The 25329-nt window shown below is 39.3% G+C and overlaps 1 protein-coding gene across 1 annotated transcript in view; it reads right to left on the bottom strand.

The window, feature by feature from the left end:
• The window catches only part of plcd3b (phospholipase C, delta 3b), a 46425-nt gene extending 21690 nt beyond the window's left edge, over window positions 1–24735 (bottom strand). The window contains exons 1-3 of the mRNA XM_049563820.1: window positions 24362–24735; window positions 6623–6678; window positions 6409–6520 (exon numbers count right to left, since the gene is read on the bottom strand). Of these exons, the coding sequence (XP_049419777.1) occupies window positions 6409–6520; window positions 6623–6678; window positions 24362–24452 (259 nt within the window). The 5' untranslated portion in view covers window positions 24453–24735. The remainder of the gene's footprint in view (window positions 1–6408; window positions 6521–6622; window positions 6679–24361) is intronic.
• Between the last annotated feature and the right edge of the window lie 594 nt (window positions 24736–25329).

Below are 25329 nucleotides of genomic sequence, written 5' to 3'. Positions count from 1 at the left end.
GGACTCTTATAGAGCTCCTTCACTACAGTGCATCTTCATTGAATACATGCATTATGCAATCAGCTGCAGCTTTTGATCTTTCTATTTGTGACATCCACTTTACAGGCTCAGACTCACATTTTGTAACACAAATTCATAGGGCACTTAGATTCCATCTCTCATCCTCTGCATTATCAGTTAACAGTAGTTTAGTAGTTTAAGTAAATGCATCATTATCAGGGCTGTCAACATAATGCATCGATTTTGATTAATTAATCACAGAAAAAATAACACTTTAAAAAAATTATCGCTGATTAATTGCATTCCGTGGTGACCTTTGACCCGCTGCATCATTGAAGGCCACAGTGGCCTTGTCACATGATGGGGGCAGACAAGACGACGCTGCTCGGCCCGGTAAATAAAACATGTTCATTTAAGAAACGCCCAGGTGGAACTGTTGATAGGAGCACCGCTCTCTGCCATTTTTTGCATTAAGAATTTTTGTACTATCGCAGTACTTTAAGAATGAAATATTACATATGGATTTTGCTTTGTGGCACATGTACAGACTACATTCAAGCACCACGGGCAGCTCAGGTCTCACTTTCTTTTTCATGCTTTTATTCTATACCTAGGCATCTGTGTAAAGTGTGTTTAAGGTAATCATTTTGAGCAGCATGCGAGGAGAAGACAAAAATAAATTGTATTTATTCATTTATCAACTTTTGTTTGACTAGTCTTGCCCATTAGCTACAGACTTTCCAGTTTTTCTATGTATATATGTACTGCTTATATTTGTCACGCTACTTTCTACAATAAACTATATTTGCTGTGTTAAAGTTGGATTTCTGTTTAGATTTCATGCAGTATCCACACACACTTCCTCTGCTGCATGTCAACAGGAAATCATGGTTGCAGAGTACAAGGCTCCAAAACATGCTGGGTTGTAATCTGGGTAGCCCTGAATGCTGAAATACCAGCTTATACTTTATTTCTGCGTGACACTAAATGTGTATGGACACAGTGCCAGCGCTGGCTTGGCAACTAATAACACTCATGACAGTGCTGCACTGTTGATTCTAATTCCTACTAAATTTAGACACAACTTCAGTGGAGAGGTGAGCTGTGTGTCACACACAGGTTTCCACAAGTGTTTCCCTCACTAACAGAGCTGTTTGTATTATATATATTCAACCTTGTTTGTTCATCCAGCACACTCTGACGCTCATTTCCATATGACTGCATCATTATGTGTACTTTAATAATAACATCACGCTGTCTAATGGATTTGAATCAACCAAATTAAACATCACTATTGACCAAATGTCAGCTGGTGTTTGTCGATCTCTATTTGGCTGTGGTTTCAATAGAAACCACACACACAGACTAACAGCAAAGCTCTGTGCAGTATGTGTATCTGACAATACATAGACAGCTGTATTTATGACATGTATAAAAGTGTCTAAAAGTCTCTCTCACTTCTGAAACCAAACCTACACTCTTGACAAGAGAGCCTGATTATTAAAGGGATTAGAAACACAAATTTTTGCCCTCAGCTGATGTCCATGTGGAGGCCATAACCTGGGATTCCGTGTATTACGCTTATTTATTTTTAAAGGCTGGCAGCTGCTGCACTAGACCACCCTGTTAGAGCAAACACATTTGATGTAAAATGAGGGGGATGAATTACTCAGTGCAGCTAACGGGCTTCCACTTTCTCATATCCACTTGCCAGGTCCAATTAAATCCATAGCAGTTTTCAGAAGCAGGGATGGATCAGAGATGAGTGCAGACAATTCAGCTGACATGAAGACATAAACAAGCACAGGAATTTTACTTTAGCTTGTGAGTTTTGGATTAAAAGAAGAAATTATTGTCTTATTTGGAATTCAGAGGTTAACTGATATATAGGAGACACACATCTACAATGATCCAGGGTGTTATAAAAGCATGAGATGCAAGACACACACACATACACACACTCAAACCTGCACACCAAACACACACTGTGCCACATCATAAGCAAATCTAGTCTTGTGGCAATTAGAGGCCTTGTACTGTAGTTGGGAAGCTAACCTAGTGGTTGAGTCGTATGCTAACTATATAGCACCAAACCACAGGATCCAGGGCCGACTCCCATCAGCATATAATGTCCTATAATCTCACTGTTTGAACTACGGCAAGATGGGCTGCCATCTTAGGCTGAAAATAGTTGAGCTCTATAATCAAGGCACCGTGTGCGATCCTCAGATAGGGGAAAAGAGGGATGGTAGCTGTTTGAGCAAGTCTATGTCTGCACTGAGCAGTAAGTAGCATTTAAAGTTAACAAAAATAGATGGTGTATATCCATGTTCACCTTACACGCCCAGTGAGAGCACTGAGCTTTTCTGGCAAAGGAAAGGCCTGCTTGTTACCAATTATCATTCAGAGAAGTTCTGGACCTCTGGGTGGGGTCGGGTAGGTTCACTGAAATAGTCCTGTGTATGCGAGTCAGTAGGGCAGGGCATGAACATGGCCAGGGATTACTGCTATATATGCTAAACTCTGCATTCATGACCTTAATTCTGGTGTAACAATAACATGTGTTTCTGTCATGACTCAACTTTTGCATTGGGTTTACATGCTAAGAAGCTTGTAGCTTGAAGCAGCTTTCATTAAACCATTTTAATACTCTTCTGTTAATTTTGATTAACATGTCACCCATTTTTCATAACCTTTAATCTTTAAATCTAATTTAAAACTAGAATTGCTGCCTCACAGTCTACCAACCAGTCAAGCGGCTCTTTAAGTTTAAATCCATGTCTGTGAAAACATGGATGCATAGTATACTGAAGTTGACCTTTGACCTTTTGGATATAAAATGTCATTATATATCCTATTAGACATTTGTGTGAAATTTTGTCATGTTTTGTGAGGTCACAGTGACCTTGACCTTTGACCTTCAACAACCAAATTCTGTTCTGTTCATTCTTGAGTCCAAGTTAAGGGCTTCTTGAGATATTGTGCTCATGAGAATGAGACAGACGTATGGTCACACTGACCTTAACCTTTGACCTTCAAAATCTAATCAAGTTCCTTGTTATGTTCAAATTGATGTTTGGTTAAATCTGAAGAAATTCCCTCGGGGTGTTCTTGAGATAACACATTTACGAGAATGAAATGGATGCAAGGTCACAGTGACCTTTGACCCTTGACCACCATATTGTTATCATTCATCCTTTATTCAAAGTCAATGTTTGTGCCTAATTTTAAAGAATTCCCTCAAAAATGAAATGGATGCAATGCTTACTGTTAATTTTTGCCCAACTTGAAAAAAAAATCCCTCAAGGTGTTCTCAGAACATTCTGTTCATAAGAATCAGATTGATAAGGTCACAGTGACCTTGTCCTTTGTCACACAGAATATAATCAGTTTATTGTTCTGTTGTAAAAAGTTCTTGTTTTGTGATGTCAGAAGTGATTGTGATAAGAACACACTTCTGGAGACAATAAGCTGAAACTGTGACAGGATGGCAGGATTCTGACCAAACCACACATATACTCAGTCAGATTTACTGTACCTATATCATCACAACTGTGAACAGCAGAGCACCTAATGTGTTGCCAGTGGAAGTACCACGTCTACAAATTTTACTGAAGTCTCCCATGGTGACTCATGCGAAGTAATGATAGTTAACCAATACTGTAACCATAGGCTTGTTGTCACAAGAGCAGTGTAAGCATCACTTTCACAGGCAATTTGTTTAGAAATTTCAAAATGTGTTATGGTTGGCTTAGTTATACTAGAATGAGTAATAAGAACTAATTTTAAGTACAAGTAGTGATAAATACATGTTTTAGTTTAACAATGTGAAGCATACATGACAGACAGTGTAATGGTAGACAGGGGGTGGTTGGCTCACAGCTATTATCTGCCCCTTTGAAGGTCACAGAGACAAAAATGTAAGGTCAAGATGTTTGCATTCTTGACCTGCACTACTATGTTTAAACATCTGAAAGCCACTAACGTGCTTGGTGAGGGTAACATTTCAGTTTTATAGTTTGAAAAGTAAAGAAATGACTAAGTGAATTATAGATTGAGATATTGGAAATGTGTTAATTCTAGTTGATAGACAAAGGAGTCAGCTACATTTTGACTTTAAATTCTGTGATGAGTGATTGTAGCTGACTAACATAATTTTGTTACAAAGTTGGGTTAAATGTGGTGAGTTGGTTAGAACACTAATCTTGGGGTTGACTTGCAACTTTCACAGTAACAGCTGTAACTATGATTGTAATTAGAGAGATTAAAACTATTTTGAAAGATTAGAAACAATGTTTATATTGTTACTTAATTATTATTTTGAATAGTCAATGGTTAAAGTATTTGTACTTATAAATTACTTTAAAATGTTTGGTTTTAAAAATGGGCAGATATTAAATTAAATGTTCATGTTTTCTGGTTCTTGATTTCATGAAATGTTTAAATAGTTTTTATTGATTGCTTCGTTTTTGTGAGTATAGCATTTTAACATTGTTCCAACTAGGGCTGCCCATTAACGGTCGACCAAATGTTAGTCAAACAGAAAGGTCATTTCATTGGTTGCTTAGTCGCCGAAAAAACAACAACGCACAAATGGAAAAATTTCTTCAGAGGTGCACCTTGTCAAAATAAATCAAAACCTATATGACTGGACCATGTGGAGATTTAATTTGAAAGGACAGACACAGGAAGTGGCCATGCTCAGCAGTCAGACAGGAGTCACATTTACAGGGCTGGTACCTGTGATTATTACACAGGCTAGTTAATAACACGTCAGGCAGAAAATCCAAAGTGTGGGATCATTTTGAGAAGGTGAATGACAAACCCAAGGTGATATGTAAACTCTGCAGGCAAACTTTTACCTATCGTTCATCAACTACAATCATGATCTATCATCTGAAACATGGAAGTAGCTGCACACCTAGAGGTGGAGCAGGTCGTCCACCAATTGGAAGATCGGCGGTTTGATCCCCGGCTCCTCCAGCCTACATGTTGAAGTATCCTTGAGCAAGATACTGAACCCCAAATTGCTCCAGATGGCTGTTCCATCGATGTACTGAGTAGCAGGTGGCACCTTAATGGTAGCCTCGACTAGTGCCACTAGTGTATGAATGTGTGTGTGAAAGGGTGAATGTGACTCGTAGTGTAAAAAGCGCTTCGAGTGGTCAGATGACTAGAAAGGTGCTGTACGCGTGCAAGTCCATTTACCATTTACCTGAGAACAATCATTACTGCTTTGCCAAGAGTGTAATTAACAGGCGGCTCGCTCAGTGTGTGACGTGCACTTGTAGATAAAATATAGGCCTATATTATACTATATTATATATTAGACTATATTATATTGGTTTTGTATTTCTCTGTAATGTAGCACAGTGTGAAACAACAATGTTACTTATACTATTCTTTGTCAGACCTTGAACTCAAACCATGGTGTTGCCCCGCCCAAAATATGTAATCTAATTATTACATTAATATCGTAAACATGTGGGCGACTAGTCGACTAATGACCCTAAATGTCAGCTAGGACAATTCTTAAGGGACAGCCCTAGCTCCAGCCGACCTCATGATGGGGCTGGTTTATTGAACATAAAGTCCAGTACAAGCTACACAATGATAATACTTCACATTTGTGCATTGTTTTTCTACAGATCTGCTGCGGTAGGAACTGGACAAAACTACGCAAACAAACAGGAGGGAAGTCACAAATGTCAAGTGACAGGAAGCAATCTACGAATGTACAAAACCCTTTTCACGTGTAAAAATGGATCCACAAATGTGTAAATATGACTCCACATGTATTTGCTGCGCTAAAACTTAACATTTGTAAAAACCTGTCACATTTTTATGCGACAGATAAGTTATGTGCAGTTGCAGGTCACGCTTTTTTGGATATGACTTTACACAACACAAATATAAAAAGACATCTTTGTGGATAGTGAAATATTTGTGGATCATGGTACACATTTGTAGATTGTCCTCTGTGGGTTACAACTAATAAAGTCCAATAAAAAGGAGCAGTGGGCTATAGAGATCTGATAATCTCACTTCTTTCTTACTCGACACACCAGATTTGTTTTAATTTTTAACATCACTTAAGGACATTTATCAGTCTTCACACAGCTTGTCCAAGACTAATTTCCTTATGGGGAGTAAATCGTAGCATATCGTATCGCATCGTATCGTATCATAGCATATCATATCACATCACATCGTATCGTATTGAGTCACTAAAGATTTTGCTTTAAGTTCGCCTTTAATGCCAAAACCAAATCCTAATCCCCAAATGACACCTCATAAATATACCAGGTCTATAAAAATCATTTATCTAATAAATGGACACTCTGTCAAATGTTCTCTCTCTCTCTCTCTCTCTCACACACACACACACACACACACACACACACTTACAGGACTGTTGCTCTTTGGCCCGGCTGGAGGTTTTGTGGGACTGACACCAGACAGTGACACCATCTTCCAGCAGCTTTAGAGTTCGTCGCTTCTGCCAGCGAGGCGAGCGGACCTTTACATAAGATAAATGAATCCATTAAATCTCATTGACTTTACTACTTTTATCAGCTACCACGAACAACTTGTAGCAGTTTATAATTAGTAACACCTTTACCTTTACCATACTGGAGCCCTGCAACATCCGCTTCACGTCTTCATCATCCTGCACTCCTGGAAAGCAAACAGACAAAAATAAGATTGAAAGACAGATATGATATCATGAAAACTTTACTTGACTATGTACAGGATGGCAGTATACGCACAGAGTCCTAATAACTCAGGGGCACTGAAGGAAGGTGGGGAGTAAGAAAAGGGAGGATGAAAAGAGAAAATAGAAGAGTAGGGCATAGTCACAATTAGAAGTTAGTGTATATATATATAGTATCTACATCTGTTGGACCACAGGAGTTCATTCGGGAGCTCTGTAATTCTGACATGTTGGTGCTGAACCAGCAGTTGGGTGGGGCTAGAAATAAGAAGGTATGGACGAAGATATGAAGTAAGACATAAGGACTTGATGTTGTGTAGGAAAAAGCAGAGAGAAGATGAGGAGTGAGAGTTATATGAGAGTTGCATGGTGATGAATTGGGACAGTTGAGATGAAATTCCAATTAGCTAAGTGTTTTTGGCCTGTTATGAAAGCCATATCCTGTGACACCTTTTTGTAGGGGTGCCTATATTTCAGCCAGAAGAGATTTTGTAATACACACATTTGCACTGAAGCTTTTTTGCAGCTAAATCTAAGTTGTTCTCCTACATATGAGATATTATCTCCTGCGTAGGGAATGTTATCTGCTACAGTGTGAAAGAATGTGCAGAATCAAGCGCTTACTGCACGATACAAAGGGCACTTAAGTATTGAAAATGCAGCATAAAAAAGCTTTTACTTTCTCAGTCAACTCACTACAAATAGCTATAGTAACATATAGTAACATATATATATATATATATATATATATATATTATATTATATTATACACACACACACACACACACACACACACACACACACACACACACACACAGATTGCAGATAGGTCATTAAAATTAACATTCTGATTAACAGGTGATGGGTTGCAGGTGGGTGAAATAATACATCATTAATGATAATGATGACACCTCTAAACAGCTGCCTAGCACTCAGAAAACTAAAATGGATGATGTACACAAAGCAGGAGAAGGCTATACGAAAAAAGTAAAGTGTTTTCAGGTAGCTGTTTCCTCAGTTTGTAATGTAATCAAGAAATGGCATTTAACAGGAACTGTGGAGGTCAAGTTCTACTGTGCAGTGACACCTGTACAAATATTACCCTCATGAAAGAGTCATCAGAAGAAAATATTTCCTGTGTCCTCACCATAAAAATCAGTGTCAAAGGTTTGCAAAGGAACATCTTAACAAGTCTAATGCTTTTTTGGGAAACAAGTCCTGTGGACTGATACAGTTGAAAAAGAACTATTTGGACACAGTGAGCAATTGTATGTTTGGAAAAAAGGGTGCAGAATTTCATAAAAAGAACGCCTGTCCAAATGTTAAACACGGAGGTGGATCGATCATGCTTTGGGCTTGTGTTGCAACCAGTGGCACGGGGAACATTTCACTGGTAGAGGGAAGAATGGATTCAGTTATATTCCAGCAAATTCTGGAAGCAAACATCACACCATCTGTAAAAAAGCTGAAGATGTAGAGAGGATGGCTTCTATAACAGGACAATGATCCTAACCACACACCAAAATCCACAATGGACTACCTCAAGAGGCACAAGCTGAAGGTTTTGCCATGGCCCTCACAGTCCCCAACCCAAACATCATCAAAAATCTGTGGATAGACCTCAAAAGAGCAGTGGATGCATGATGGCCCAAGAATCTCACAGAACTAGAAGCCTTTTGCAAAGAATGGGCAAAAATCCCTGAAGCAAAAATCGAAAGACTCTCAGCTTGATACAAAGGGCATTTCGAAGCTGTGATACTTGTCAAAGAGGGTGCTACTAAGTACTGACCATGCAGGGTGCCCAAACTTTTCCTTCAGGACGTTTTTCTTTTTTGCTGTTTTAAATCTGTAAAAGATTAAAATCCCAAGAGTAATCTTGCTTAAAATATTATTTTATTTAAAAACTGTGTCATCTTTAACCTCTTACCTTTTGGAGATCAGAGATCATCTCCCTTTTCTTAGCTTTTCACAGTAAACCAAATTTTGGCCAAGGGTGCCCAAACCTTTGCATGCAACTGTATTCTACAAACACAACTAACAACTTTCAATAAACATATTATTGATTGCTAAGGTCATTTATTTCCACCTAAACAATATAGCCATGATTAAACCTTTCCTTAAGAAAAAGAAACGTCATGTAAAGAAACGTCATGTAAAGGACCTCTCCTTAACATGACTAATGCTAAGACTTTGGTTCAACCCTTCATAACAACAAGACTGTTTTGCATTTTTTTGTTTTGTTTTGTTTTAATTCAGTTTAGAACAGCCAATTTCCTATGCACTGTCGTCTTTGTCACACTATCGTTGACCTGGGAAAGAAGTAAAGAGCCATGCACTCCATGACACATGTTCAACATCCAGTTTGATGTTAGATTTTGCCTTGTTTTGTTTGTGGCAAAATGGATGCCACAATGAAAACTCTGAATTGTTTTTCATTCTGCACAAATAAAATTCACTAAAGTTGAACTCTACTTAAAAATACTGCTCAAATTTGTTTTACCTCAGCGAGCAAGTCCAGTGATCACAGCAATTTCATGATACTGAACTGATTTTGGTCTAATAGATTACTGTTTTAAATGCAGGTGTGACTGAGCTCTAATACATGGGTGGTTTACGCTAACCTCCCAGTTCCAGCCTCCCCGTGTAGCCTTATAACTTCTAGACATGAAAAATTTCCTTCTGTCAGAATCTGAAGCTGAATATCAACCACTGATTGTCATCCACTTCAAATGTGATGATTAGCCAATGTGCAGGGCCGTACGCAGGATTTTTGAAATACCAAGGTCATTTAGTCGTGGTGCACGTGGGGAGGTCAGAAATTTTTGTCAGTTATATATCAAAAGCCTTCAATCTGGTATACTTTGACAGCCAAATTAAGAGGTTACATCTATAAAGAACTACACACATCATATTAGATTAATCCCATCTTATCACGTTTCTCTTCCCACTTCATACTATAGCGAAATTGCCTTTCACCAAACTTTGTTTGTGGGTATTTATAATTATGTTTGAACCACTTATTCTTTAGCAGGCAGTACTTCTCTTCATCTGTCAGTTGTCAGTTATATTAATTTTTATATCAATGAAAAAAACAAATCCGTGTGACTAAATTCTTACATTTTTACATGTATCTCACCATAGCAAGTTGGAAGTTGACATATTCTGCCATATATGAAGAGGGGAGACTCTCTGGAATCTGGCAATATAAGAACCATGATGCTGGGACATTCTGTCACTTCACAGCTGTCCAAAACATGTGGTTTGTGCCAGGCGGACATGATTGCCAATATTTTTTCATTATTGCAAGAAATTCCATTGACTCATTCACAAGTCAAAAATGTGTTTTATCTGAAAGAAACATGCAATATTTACATCTAAGATAATAGAAAAATAGTCAACCAAGTGCAATGATGTCCTCCAAGATATTATTTGCCACCTTGCAGTAAAAAAAAATTCTGGATGTTTTCTTGTCGACATGATCTTGACTTACTTCTCTGTGCTCTGTGCTGCTCTTTGGCCTGACCTGAATGTTTTTTGTTGTTGTTTTTCAGTTTCAGGGTTGGTGACTACAGCCCTGTCACGCATGCATAATTAGGCTGCAGTTGTCTGGGTGCGCAAAGGTGAAGTGGCTGGTCTTGTCATATAAAGGAAACACACACAGGCCTAAGACGTAGTAAGATGCGATATTCCTCACTATATGAAGTGACTGACAACAAGATCTGTATAATGGATTGTAAAGAAACTCATCAGGTTTTTATTTTGTAGACAATTGATCTGGATTTATAGCATGATAGGATGACAGCACAGTGATGTGTGTGGTATCCCTGGAAAGCTCTGGTCCTGCGCTTTCATGTGATATGTGTGGCATTTCTGTGCATTCGTGAGTAATCCATCTAAGAATAATGTGTGTGCAAAGCTGTATGAAAGCTGCGTCGATCAAACAAGAGTATCAGAATTTTCTTTTTTAAATAATTGTTATTATAGAGAAGAGAGAGTCACTCAATCACCTTCCATCGGTCCTCCCACGTACTTTCACCGCACAAATGAAATGGTTTATTTTTATTTTCATTTTATTCATTCATTTAGGTCGGGAAAAAATACCGAGGTCATGACCTCGGTGTCCTCAATGGTTGTTAGGGCCTTGCCAATGTGTTTTATGACAGATCTAGAAATATCAGTAGCCTTCTACACTGGTTTGTGGAAAATCATGAATATGAGCTATATATTTAAACAAGAACAAGTGAATATATCATGGATTTCAGCTGAATGTTGGTGTTTAAATGCTGTTTGTGAGGCCCGTGTGGAAAATTTGAAAACATACGATCTTGCAGTTTCTTTAAATGTAGAAATCTAGATTTTGGGACATAGATGTTTCAATTCAGCAGCTTCATTAAGCAGTATTGGCGCTGCTATATGCCTTCAAAACCTCCAAATGGCCAAACCCTGCTTTTATTAGGCAGACAAGCATGTGTTACATTTCTAAACAACTTCTTCCTATACAGCAAGAGACAATCAAGGAAGTGGGGGAATATTTACAGATCTTGGTTGTGGGACAAATATTTACATGAGAGAATAGTGGACAGAGAAAAGAGAAAAGCTCATCTGACAGAAAATCTGAGTTGACATTTGTCTTGAAGACTTTTATAGCTCAACGACCACACGCTGTAATTGCAGATCTATGAAATTACAAGCTTCAGTGTCCTTTGTCTGTTTGAATGAATCCAGCTGCAGTTAAATTGTCCTCTGTATACTCCCAGTCTGACTGGACAACATCTGTTAACCCACATTTAGATGATGACTGCTGATGTTTTATTTCTTCAGAAGCAGTGCATGAGTCAGAGCTGGAATTATCAGCGCAGTGGCTGTCTTGGATTGGATTAGCAAAGGGGAGCTCAGTAGGAGTGAAGGCACAGTACATTACGCAAAAGCTCTTACGATAAATGACCCATTAATCAGTATGAATCTGATATGAATAATAAATATATTTTAAGTACATTCAACAGCTAGTCAGTCAGTAAAAGACATCATCAAATGCAAGTGTGTGAAAGGCTAGCTGTTTTCCCTTGCTGCAAGTTTTTCTTTTTTTTTTTTTTTGCTAAGCTAGGAAAATCTCTCTCCTCTAGCTCTATACATAAAGAACTATTCAGTGCTCAAAAGATGGGTGTTTTCAGAAAACTGAGTTGTCAGTGCGGTAGAAAGACACACAGAAAAACACAGATTCTTGTATGTCAGCCAAACAGTGCAATAAAATTAATTTCTGAGGACATTTTAGGCAAGAAATAGGCAACACAGAAAAAATTTTTTTTATTTATATATTTGATCAGCACTACCTAGTTTTATCATCTGAGCTCTGTTTTTTCAGCTTCCATTTTTACTATACAGGAAACAGTATGGGGCATACGTCTTGTTCACAAATTCTCGATTTACAGTGCAACAGTGCGCTAAAATCTGTTACTGAAAACATTTCAGGAGAGAAGCAGGCAATACAGTAACAGAATCTTGGTTTGTGTTCGATCAGCACTGCGTAGTTTTACAGTGTGATCTGAGTTTTGGTCTTGAGTTTGAGAGAGGTAACAGCACAAGGCCTCAGGACAACCCTCATGAAATCCAGTCAAACCAAATTATAGCTGAAGGAAAAAGAAAACTACATCAACCATTGGACATCTACCACAAAAACCCAAACCAAACTTCAATGCTGTTTGGCTCTAAACAGACAGTACACAATGGCAAACTCTCTGACTGCTGTGACGGATCAGAATCTGAAAGACAGAAAGATACTTACTATGTACGGGAGACAGATGCTTAAAAAAATCCCTGAGCTGTTATGGGATGGTTTCTTTTGTGTGCTGCAGCCCCACTTAAAGCTGGGCAATCTAATCAGTGCCCATTCAGTAATTGTAGTGACCAACAGAATGTGTGGAATGTAACTTATCTCAAGTTCCCTGTGACAGCAAGCTAACGATGGGCTGTGAGGGGACCCCATAGATTTGTTTATCATACAGAGTGTGTGTACATGAGGGGAATAGTAAGTCATAATCTGTTGTTGTTGTTGTATGCTCTAGTGAAAGTGAAACTACTTCAAAAAGGAGCGTATAAAGTGCAGTGACGTTGCCTTTAAACTCTCCTTCACAGATAGTGCTGAGTCCTATGCTGAGTAAGCAGGACTCAGCAACTGAAAACAGAAGTCTCACTGTGGTTTGGAAAGGGCTGGGTCACTCACAAAGGCGTCTTGATACTGGGAAAACACACACAAGCATGCAGACACACACACTCCCCTGTGTACAGCAGTGAACTACTGTAAATAAGGAGAGCAAGGTTGTAGCAGTGGGAGAGATCTAGTGAGTGTGTGGTTGTGTGTGTCAGAAACAGAATGACCTCTTTAAAGTAATTGACCTCAACACGACAGTTTGGCCTCCCCCCACCACGGAAAATGTTTCCCAGCAGGTTAGATGAAACCATGTTGTCTGACCTATAATACAGAATACTGCATGAAAACATACATACATACATACATACATACATACATACCAAATAATAACTGCAACAACCACTTTACTGCATGTCTACAATGTAGTGGTACTTACTCTATCAAGAGAGTTGAGATAAAGGGCAAACACACACACACAACCACACACATAAGTTATTATGCTGCACCAATACACACACAAGAAACAGTAATAATATGGTACATGTGATTTCTCATGTGTATCCAGCTGGACCTGCAGTCAGCTGGATAGGCACTGGCCATTTTGCCAGCAGTGGAAAACTACTGACAAACTGTTACTGAAAATCTTGTCTGACAAGTAACAAGAATGAAATGCTGTACTTGGTGTAGGTTTTAAGCCCTGCAGTACATCACTTTCTAATCACTTTCTATGAACTAATATGTTTGCCATGTGAATCTTTATCTGTAGTCTGCCATTTTTAACTGTAGCTGTGAAATATGTAGTGATGTTATATATATATATATATATATATATATATATATATATATATATATATATATATATATTTATTTATTTTTTTTCTTACCAGTGGGACATTTGTTTTCACATCCAGTCAGTGGTGTAAGGTAGTCACAACGGCCCCAGTCCACACAATATTTTATAACATATTTGGTTACAGATTGCTACTGACTATTTTACCCAAAAAACTCATATTGACAGAACAAGTAGGATTCAGTCATGTTGGGTACAGTCAAAAAAATCACACAACATAAAAACAACTGATTTGTTTATAGAAAACTGAACATACATGTGTTAATAAATCCAGTATAATTGCATTTAAAGAAATACTTCACCCACAAAAATAACTTCTTTTTTTACATCAAATACTCATACTGTGTTAGCTTCAATTTGTGGAAAAAAGCGTGTTTGAACTCATGCAGTCCATTAAGCAGAGTTCAAATGCATACGCTTGCCCCTGCACACTACACATATGCCGAGGTGTTTTAAATACTAAGGTCTTAGTAAAATGCATGTGTTTGGGAAGTACCTAGCATACGACTGTATAAATAAGACTTGGATTATACGGCACGAGTTGTTTATGAATTTGTATACTGATGTTTTGATATAGTTTTGCTGTTGTTAAAAATGGACCCCTATGACTTCAATTCATTAAAAATGTTTGCCATTTTTATATTTGTCATTCACAGAGAGAGCATGTAAGAAAAACAACATTTTAATCCAGAATTCAAGGTAACATGGTGTGAGTAATTGATATACAAATGGTCATGTTCGGGGTGAAGTATTCCTTTAATTAAGACTGCACTGTTTAATAACATGTAGGCGAGTATTAATCAACTGTCTTGCCTTTATTCCACCCCATTTATTCAACCCAGCTTTGTAGGACAGTTTGACATAACTAAATTAAGTGAATGTAACAGGTTTCATTTTACATGAGCACTTGGGAGCCAGACAGACACACACGTATGCACGCACACACACACACACACACACACACACACACACACACACACACACACACACACACACACACAGAGTAAAGGCCTTCACAGTCAGACACAGCTCTGAGAGATAATTAGCGCTCCATCGGTACCTTAATTAAGTGGCTGACTCTAATAACTTCCTTAATAAAGGTCATAGGCTCAGGTAAAGAAAATATTGACATTAATTACTTTTGCATGTTTTGTTACTCAACTACATAAAAAATATTACAATAAAATACAAAAATTTGAGGGTAGATTTGCAAATATTGTTACAAATCCTTCGTTAAAGTGGAAACAGACAACTCTTCAACTTTTCCCTTCTAGCATTTCCAAAGAGTATTATTGTTGGCACCGCTGTCACAAAGACAGCTGGATCGCTCTCTGTTTACCTCAGAGCCCAGCAACTACCACCAACACAGGGCACACTGCATTTTGTTTTCCACTGGTACTTTGGTTGTTCCACCATCCACCATTTCTGCTACTGATGATAGTAACTGCAAAGAACTTACATTGATACTCTTTGGTAACTGGGGATAGCTACTCATAGCTACCAGGGAAAAGAAAAGTGCTATCCTCTTCCTGTTCTAATTGCGCATGTGACATAAATCAAGCCTTCATTTTCCCGGGAGATCATACCCGGCAGCAGACAGAATTACATATTGAGGTAGTAAACAAGGCTTCATCTAAACACCAATGGTGTCACTATTTTACAGCCAATACACTGTGAAATCAACATTTACTCAACAGTTAAACAGGGTTCCCACGGTCATGGAAAACCTGGAAAAGTCATGGAATTTCACATTCACATTTTCTAAGCCTTGAATCTAAATCTGATATGTTTGGAAAAATGCCAGGCAAGTAGGGCAAGACATGAATTTAAAAAATATATATATTATGGATCCTTGAAAAGTCATGGAAAAGTTTTGAAATTTTGTCCACTGAATGTGTGGGAAAAACTCTGTTCCCACTTTAACTTTTACCAAATTGCTACATGCTGTCTTTTCTGTGGCTGTCCCATAGCAGTGTTGTCTTAACCCATAATGTCATGGTTATATTTTCAATCAAAAATGTAACATTTAGAGGAAATTCTCACATACACTTTCTTGTTAGAAGAGAAAATTGATTCACTTTTGAAATCCTGTCAGTCTGAACTTTGCTAAAAACAAACAGATTTAGACGCATAGTTAAATATATTAGATGTACAGACCCAGTGTAGGCTTAACACCTTTAGAGATGGGAAATCACTAAAGCTGTTTTTAACATTTACATTTTGAGGATTAATGCTGTACCCATCCACAGTGGATTACAAGACTTAACAACAGTATTTGATTCACAGATGAGAGTAAACACCCAGAACTAGGCTGAATGAAAGCCACAGTGAACGAGCAAACACATCTGTGTCTGTAGCATACAGCCAGATTAGAGCCCTGTAACAACCCACACATGTTAGTGGAGGCCACGGATAATAGTGAATTATTATTCTAAATAAAGTATCCAGTAATGGTGCAAAATACCCTTACGAATACATTTGGATCATTAGGCTAGGGTTAGGGTTAAGCTTACTTATTATTATTTAAGGTTAGGGTTATTTAAAATGTGTTTTAGCTACCTATGATAGGCATTTGTCATTTTTTGACATCCTATAGGTTTATCAAGGGAAATGACAGATAATGTACGGTATTATCAGCTCAGTTACAGATGGTGTGTAGTTGTAGAAGATGCTGCTCTCCATCTCAATGTAAAATCTGAGTATTTATAGGCTTTTCTCTGATATTCAGAGGCTCAGCGGTGCTGCTAGTGTTGGTTATGTCTCTGCAGGCAGACAAGCCAAACTGTGGAGGGTTTTGAGGCTAAATGACGTATGATATGACAGCTATATTAAAGGATCACAGCTTGGTTGAACACACAGTTTGGCCATTTGAACACAACAGACTGGAGCTACATTATTGCTATAGATCATTATTCTGCTGACTGGTTAGCTGGATGACAATTGACTGGTTAAGATGACAAATTTAACTCCTATGTTACAACTCTGACCCCCTCATATATCGGCATTTGGTCACAGACTTTCCATGTCCACATACAACATGCAAGGTACCCTGGGTGTGTTGGTTGTTGGCGTTCTGGGACACCGTGTCAAGATCTGACTATTAGATGCATTGTCTTCTTTCAAAATACACTTCCGTTTTCCAGGAAATTTACCGCTCTCCCGTGTGAAAGCTGGTGTTCGTTGGACTCATCTGACAACCCTCCCACCCTATTCCATTTTTCATTGCCTTGTCCCACCGTGTTTCCCCCTGATGCACCGGCCATCGTTAAATTATAACCGTGACCGGCCGCATATCATGCAAACATTAAAGAACGCCTTTTTTCGTCTGTGTCTGACACCAGAAGTCACTGCCCAAGCACTGGATTTTGCCAACTTTGGGGTGAGACTGCTTTGAGGGGACAGTTTACCCAAATTACACAAAGACATATTTCCTCATTTTCCCCTGGTAGTATTTAGCCATGGCTAGATTTCTACAAACATCTGACACCAACCCAATACAAAGTTGATGAATGGATTGTCGTTTGCGCAGCTAGAAACACTGCAAAGTTCAAACACACTGTTTTCAATGGAAACAATTACTCTGGGAGAAAATCGTCCCAATCAACCTGCAAATTAAAACTTTAAAGGTCCGGTTAGTGTATAGGATTTAGGGCCATCTGCTAGCAGAAATGGAAGACAACATTCAGAGCTATCTTTTCATTAGTGTATAATCATCTGAAAGTAAGAATTGCTGTGTTGTTACCTTGGAATGAGCCATTTAACTACATACGGAGTGGGTCCTCTTCCACAGAGTCTACCATGTTGTTTCTACAGTAGCCCACAAAGGACAAACCAATCACCAGCTCTTGATGGGGCCATTTGCCTTTTCACATAAGCCACTGGGGTTTCAGTTCTGCAACCTCACCACTAGATTCTACAAAAAAATTTGAAAACATTTTACATTCAAAACCATTCAGTTTGACCAGGGATACACCATAATATTGGCATGTCATATCAGCCAATATTGGCTTTTAAAATTAACTATGAGAATCGTCCAATATGCTTTTTCTTATTTTGCACAATGAATGAAAATTACATACATTCTATTTCATGTCTCCGTCTGGTGGGCCGTCATGATAAGAGTATGCATGCATAATATGATGTTAATTCCACTACAGAAGAGACATGATGATCACTAAAATTAGGTGGGGAAAAAGTGGATATAACGATTTCAGTATCACTTATTGGCCAAATGAGTTGTTATATATCGGAGTGTTGGATATCAACAAAAAATCAATTATCTAGCATCTCTCTCTCTCTAAGTTTAACAGATAACATTACCAAACTGACATATGCTCTCGTCACCACAATATCCATTTTCCTTGACTGGTGTTTTGTGTTAGTTCTCTGAGCATTAACAGATAAAATCAAATGTTTTCTTATTAGTATATTCTGCTCTATTTAGCCTTGGTTTAGGGGAATAACACAACTAACATAATGCTTACTGAACATAAATATCTTAGTAGAAAAAAAACACAAAACTTGCTGCTGCACTGTGTGGCTAACATACTGACCAAACCTCAAAAAGCATGGGGAGGAGGAGGAGAGCAGTGAAAGCCTTGGCCAGCACCTGGAAACCTAAATATGTCTTTGGCTGTGAAAAAACTGTGCTCAACCAGCTGCTAAATGTTTACTTTTTCCAATGTGGGACACCAAAGCTTAAAATCAGTCTGGACAAATACACAGCACGCCCTCACAGAGCAGAAGCTGCACTGTGTCGTCTCTGATGGATTTCAAGACATTCTTATTATCCTACCTGACAAACAAAAGGTTCAGCACTAAGCTGCACTAAGCTGGTTTAAATCTTATTTATCTGATCGTTTTCAATTTGTTGACGTTCGCAATGAACCATCCTTACGTACTAAAGTTTGTTTTGGAGTTCCGCAAGGTTCTGTGCTCGGACCAATCCTGTTTACTCTATATATGCTTCCGTTAGGTAACATCATTAGAAATCACTCTATAAATTTCCATTGTTATGCGGATGATACTCAGTTGTATTTATCAATGAAGCCAGAAGAAAGCAATCAATTAACTAAACTCCATAATTGCCTTAAAGACATAAAAACTTGGATGAGCACCAATTTCCTGATGTTAAATTCAGACAAAACTGAAGTTATTGTTCTTGGCCCCAAACAACTCAGAGACTCTTTATCTGATGACATAGTTTCTCTAGATGGCATTGCTCTGGCCCCTGCCACTACCGTAAGAAACCTCGGAGTAACATTTGATCAAGATTTGTCTTTTAATTCTCATTTAAAGCAAACCTCACGGACTGCATTTTTTCATCTGCGTAATATTGCGAAAATTAGGCCTATCCTGACCCGAAAAGATGCAGAAAAATTGGTCCACGCTTTTGTTACCTCAAGGCTGGATTATTGTAACTCTCTATTATCAGGTAGCTCTAGTAAGTCCTTAAAAACTCTCCAGCTAATTCAGAATGCAGCAGCACGTGTACTAACAGGAACTAATAAACGCGATCATATCTCTCCTGTTTTAGCTTCTCTGCACTGGCTCCTGTAAAATCCAGAATTGAATTTAAAATCCTACTGTTAACTTATAAAGCTCTAAATGGTCAAGCTCCATCATATCTTAGAGAGCTCATAGTGCCATATTATCCCACCAGAACACTGCGCTCTGAGAACGCAGGGTTACTCGTGGTCCCTAAAGTCTCCAAAAGTAGATCAGGAGCCAGAGCCTTTAGCTATCAGGCTCCTCTCCTGTGGAATCATCTTCCTGTTACGGTCCGGGAGGCAGACACCGTCTCCACATTTAAGACTAGACTTAAGACTTTCCTCTTTGATAAAGCTTATAGTTAGGGCTGGCTCAGGCTTGTCCTGTACCAGCCCTTAGTTAGGCTGACTTAGGCCTAGTCTGCCGGAGGACCCCTCTATAATACACCGGGCCCCGTCTCTCTCTCTCTCTCTCGTATCCTATTACTGCATCTAGCTAACCCGGCCATTCTGGATGTCACTAACTCGGCTTCTTCTCCGGAGCCTTTGTGCTCCACTGTCTCTCAGATTAACTCATATCACAGCGGTGCCTGGACAGCGTGATGTGTGTGGTTGTGCTGCTGCCGTGGTCCCGCCAGATGCCTCCTGCTGCTGCTGCCATCATTAGTCATTAGTCATACTTCTTCTGTTATTATACACATATGATTATTGTCACACATGTATACTGCCAGGTATTAATACATACTTTCAACATATTGTACCGCAGTAACCAGAACTATAACTATAATATTATTACTTCCATTAATGTTGTTGTAAGATACTGTCATTACCTGCATATCTCTCTCTCTCTCTCTCTCTCTCTCTCTCTCTCTCTCTCTCTCTCTCTCTCTCTCTCTCTCTCTCTCTCCCTGTGTCATATGGATTACTGTTAATTTATCATGTTGATCTGTTCTGTACGACATCTATTGCACGTCTGTCCGTCCTGGAAGAGGGATCCCTCCTCAGTTGCTCTTCCTGAGGTTTCTACCGTTTTTTTTCCCCCGTTAAAGGGGTTTTTTTGGGGAGTTTTTCCTTATCCGCTGTGAGGGTCTTAAGGACAGAGGGATGTCGTATGCTGTAAAGCCCTGTGAGGCAAATTGTGATTTGTGATATTGGGCTTTATAAATAAAATTGATTGAATTGATTGATTGAAACAACACGAAGGGCTGCTGAATGGAATAAAACACAGCATTGAGAATTTTCAGTCGCATACCATGGACACAGCCAGCCTTACTCATCAAGCAATATAAGCAGTTGCAAAAGGCCCCCTGGTTTCTGGGGCCCAACCAGAAAAACTTTCTAAACAAAAACTGACAACATTTTGGGCTCCTGGCGCAGCGCAGGGTGGCGCAGGGTGGCAAACCCCGCACAGAGCTAGTTTCGAGCAGCGCAACCTGAGGCCCGCTCAGTTTGGTAGTTTGGCAGACCGAGGTGCGCTGAGATGGGTGTGGTGGCGCAGCAGGGGAAGGTGTCGACAGATCCAGCTTGGCGCAGTGACAGTTTCGTGCCAAAAGGCTTCACCGAAGGTGTGCTAAAAGCTCGCCAGCTGAAACCAGGTCTATTGTCAGCGCAGGGGGAGCACAGCCAGTGTAAGCCGAAGTTTGGCTGACCGGCGGACAGTACGCACACGTCACCAAAACCTCACAGGCAGGTTTCCAGAATATCAGGCACATTAACAATGCAATAAATACCTACAAAACCACTATTCAATGCAACTATCTGCAATCAGCACATAAATGTATCTCTATATCAACTGTCCCGTCACATCTGATGTCAGATCAAAGGGGATTGGCACCGTTTGGCACGTTTGGCACGCGTAATGGAAACCCAACCTGATTTGATTAACACATCTGCAAACTAATGAGTTCACATCCCTCTCAGCCAACCACAAACAGCCACAGCATCAGATAGGGAGTATATATTCAGCATCTGTCATCTTAGAAAAGTCAAAAGAAAAGAAACAGAGTGAGACTGTGAGAGAGAAAGAGAGAGCGCGCACGAGAGAAACGCAACATTGATTTACAATTGTGGTGACCTCCTCCCAGGCTACCTTTGCATCATCAGACCGTGGAGGTCTGCTCGCAGTTCCATATATTCGGACACTGTGAGCTTGAACCTCCCAGACCAAAACATCAGTTTCCTCCTGGGAGAAGTTTGGCCATCTGACGCTGCTGCTCTCTTCCGCCATGGTGAATTGAGTAAACTCTCATTACGCCTTCGCGCGGCGCATTTAAGGGCGAGGAGAGGGGCTCATTTGATTGGTCTGATGTGTGTAAAACCCACTCCATGCCTTCTCTCCTCCCTCTTTCCGACTTGCGCCGGTAGGAGGGACGGAGGTGGGAAAGAGGAGTAGCTGCGCCAGGCGCACAGTGTGCCAAACTTGCAAAATCCGCTTGGCCACACCCAGTTGGCGAAGCGCAGGTGCGCTGCGCCTCCGCTGCGCCCGGTCTGCGAAACTAGAGCCCTTCATGTCATTTTTGCCAAAAAAATAAGAGACAAAACTATAAGCTCAGATATGGGCATAATGGAAATTTTGGATAGGCTAGGTAACCCATTTGCTGTCCCCTATGAATGAAGCACTCCCTGGACTCTGTGGTTAACCAAATATCACATTTTGCAGTTGTATTAGATATGTTAAGTTTAACAAAATCAATGACAAAGACAAGAATGAAAGGCAACACAAACTAGGATAAGAACCATTGCAAGCTATTCTTCCACAGTTTGCCAGCACTGCAGCTCCTGATTTAAGATTCAGATTCAGAATACTTTATGAGTCCCAAAAGGAAAATCCATTTCTACAGCCTAATACATAACAGCAGCCATAAAACATCAAAATGCCAGTGACAGCAAGTGCGCAGACGGGCTGCAACAAGAGAAACCATGACTACGCTCTGGCTCTCTCCATTGAGCAACAATATAGACAAGGAGCAACAATATAGACAAGGAAAAAAACAATTCACAAGATGTAGAGGGGTGGCTTAGATATTTGCAAGCTGGCTACTATCGGCATGTAATAGCCTGATAGCAGAGGGAATGAAGGAATTTGCAAATCGATTTGCTTTCTGTCCAGACGTATAATAGCGCCAGCCAAAGAACATGACTGAGGTTTCCCAGAAAAGTGTGCAATTAAGCTGACTTATTATTCCTTCTTTCTTCATTCTTATTCCTGCTTTCTGGGCCACTTGCTTCTTCCAGAGAGCATGTGGATCTTTTTGCCAGACTCCAGTGTTCTCGGAAAAGACTTTAACAATGTTATTTAAATAGTTTTTATCTTTCACAGACAACCCATTGCACCAGCACACAAATGAAAAAGTTAAAAGACTCTCGATAAAAGTTTGATGAAAGTTGCATAGAATGTTCAACAAAGACACCAAAAGAGTTTAGCTTCCTCAGCAAGTCCATTTTTTGATGCCCCTGCTTGACAATACAATCAGTGTCCTCATCAGATTTTGTAGTTGTGAGTCAAACATTGTTCCTAAATACTTAATTTGCCTACCTAATTTGCTTAAGCATGTCTTCTTTCAGACTAATAGACAGAAAACATCCAAAGTACTCTTTTAGGTGTTTATTTTAGTTCATTTCTGTTCTGGGAATTAACTCAAAAAGCACATATTTAATTAGATAATTCCTCGTTTGTTTATTTAAACATGAAATTTCAGAAAACTTTTTATACATATAAATTGTCTTAATGTAAGTAATCAACTGGGGAAGTTTCATGGTGAGTCTATGGTTCAGATTTTTACCCAGATATCTTATCTTTTGTCTAAAAATGCATGGAATTCTGTAATACATATCCTTAATATACCCTTAGCTGGAAATCTCCTCTCCGGTAGTATTTATATATACTAAACTTTGTAGTTTTATTCCTATCTATATTCATAAGGTTTTTTACAGAGAGGTTTGTTCATATATCATTTATAGCTTGATTTACAAATTTTTTATTACTAAAGACATGGCAGAAATTATTTTTTTTATGGCTGTTGACTGTGTTTTCTGATTTAGGCCAGGTGATGCAAATTTTAAGGCTTTATTAATATTCTGACTGCTCCTCTTAACAGCTGCCTAGCACTCTGAAAACTAAAATAACCTGCCTTCTTATAGCCTTCTCCTGCCTACAAAGCAGGAGAAGGCTATAAGAAGATAGCAAAGTGTTTTCAGGTAGCTGTCTCCTCAGTTCGTAGTGTAATCAAGAAATGGCAGTTAACAGGAACTGTGAAGGTCACGCTGAGGTCTGGAAAGCCAAGAAAACTTTCTAAGAGATCTGCTCGCTAAAAAGGTGAATCAAAGCCCCCGTTTGACTGCAGAAGACCTGCAGAAAGATTAGCAGACTCTGGAGTGGTGGTGCACTGTTCTACTGTGCAGCAACACCTGTACATCAGAAGAAAACATTTCCTGTGTCCGCACCACAAAATTCACCGTCAGAAGTTTGCAAAGGAACATCTAAACAAGCCTGATGCTTTTTGGAAACAAGTCCTGTGGACTGATCAAGTTAAAATAGAACTTTTTGGACACAGTGAGCAAAGGTAACTGTGATCTGCCTGAGATTAATTCTGATTAATCCTAAAAATAGATAGAAAGATAATCGTTTGTGGCAGTCGTTAACCTAATTAATCAATCAATCAATTCATTAATTTAGTCTTGTATAATTTTACAGCATGTCCACGGTACTTTAACAAAAGGTATCATATAGTACAAATTTGCAGTAGGCTATACATGATGATTTGTAGCACAGGTTTACACCATAACCCTGGGTAACCCGGTATGAGATTCAATCACAGTTATTTTCTTAAGATGTGTATTAAAAGCTAACAATCTATATGTGGTCTGAGTAGGCTACTTTTATTTATACTGAGGCTGATTTTAACTTGCAGAGTGTCATTCTGAGCTGATGCTACATTTTATTATTATAAAAAATAAAATATATAAATATAAATAAAAAATATATACTTATTGCCTGCTTCATGCTGATTAAATAGCTTACTATTTCTTCTTAACAGCAGTGAGAGCAGGACTGGGGAGATAACGGTACATTCCGTCAGGGCTGCAGTGGGTGCCTCTCAGCATTAGTCTCTGATCACTGAGTGCATCCAGATTGCAGGAGCTGTAACCCAAACACTCACCCAGGTTCCTCAGAGGATCGATGGCCTTTGCCTGGGACGTCCCGGCTCCATTCTTCAGCACGGGGGCTGCTTTCTTCCTGTTGCCCAACATAACGCAAGAAAGCTGCGCTTTATCTCGCTCTGCCTCCCTCCTTCCTCCCTTCGCCCTTCCTGTAGCCGGGTCCTGTGTTGTTCCTCAGGCAGGAGATGAGCGCTTTAGTGGATCAGCTGCTCGGAGCTCCTGCAGGAGGAGGAGAGGAGAGTGTTGAGAGGCTCGTCGCTCCGCAGGCTGCTCCTCATGGTTTTATCCTGGAGGAGGTGGAAAGCAGGAGTCTGGCCAAACCTTCAGCCTGCTGATGTCACAGAAATTGGATTTATAAACACAGAGCTGTATGAATCAGACAGGCGTCAAACGGCACAACAGACAGAGGCTTCCTGTGGTGACTTTCAAAATAAAAGTCGTGGGTATCACATGAGCTTAGGGAAAATTGTACAGGTTCATAATTCAACAAAGGTTTTCCAAAGTAATTTGATTGGACAGATAAACAAAAAAGAGATCAACCGAATTATGTTTTATTATAATCTGCTACTGTAGAGAAACAAGTGGGCTGATGCTGAAAATTCAGGTAAATTTAATAAAGGTAAAAGAACATGTTAATACATGAAAAAGAATTTTCAGTAGAGTGTTGTAAATTAGATTTGGACTTTGAATTTGGCAGCAAGGGATACGTACGTACGTGATACAGCCACTGGCTATAGCCTATAGAAAAAAATCCCGGATAAATGCTAATAAAAAAAATAATTTCAGGGGCAATAGGTAACCAGGTGCTGTATTGAGATTTAGTTAGGCCTATAGTGTGGTTACATGGACATGAATAACCCATTTTTGAGGCTTATCTTGGCGATGATCATATTCAGGATATGGTGTTCACATGAGCACAGAGAAATCAGGTTATTCGTATGCCCCACACTGTATACATCCTGGTTTC

The sequence above is a fragment of the Epinephelus fuscoguttatus genome, linkage group LG20 (genome assembly GCF_011397635.1).
Source record: "Epinephelus fuscoguttatus linkage group LG20, E.fuscoguttatus.final_Chr_v1".
Taxonomy (NCBI): Eukaryota; Metazoa; Chordata; class Actinopteri; order Perciformes; family Serranidae; genus Epinephelus; species Epinephelus fuscoguttatus.
This window is presented reverse-complemented; position numbering and strand designations above follow the sequence as displayed.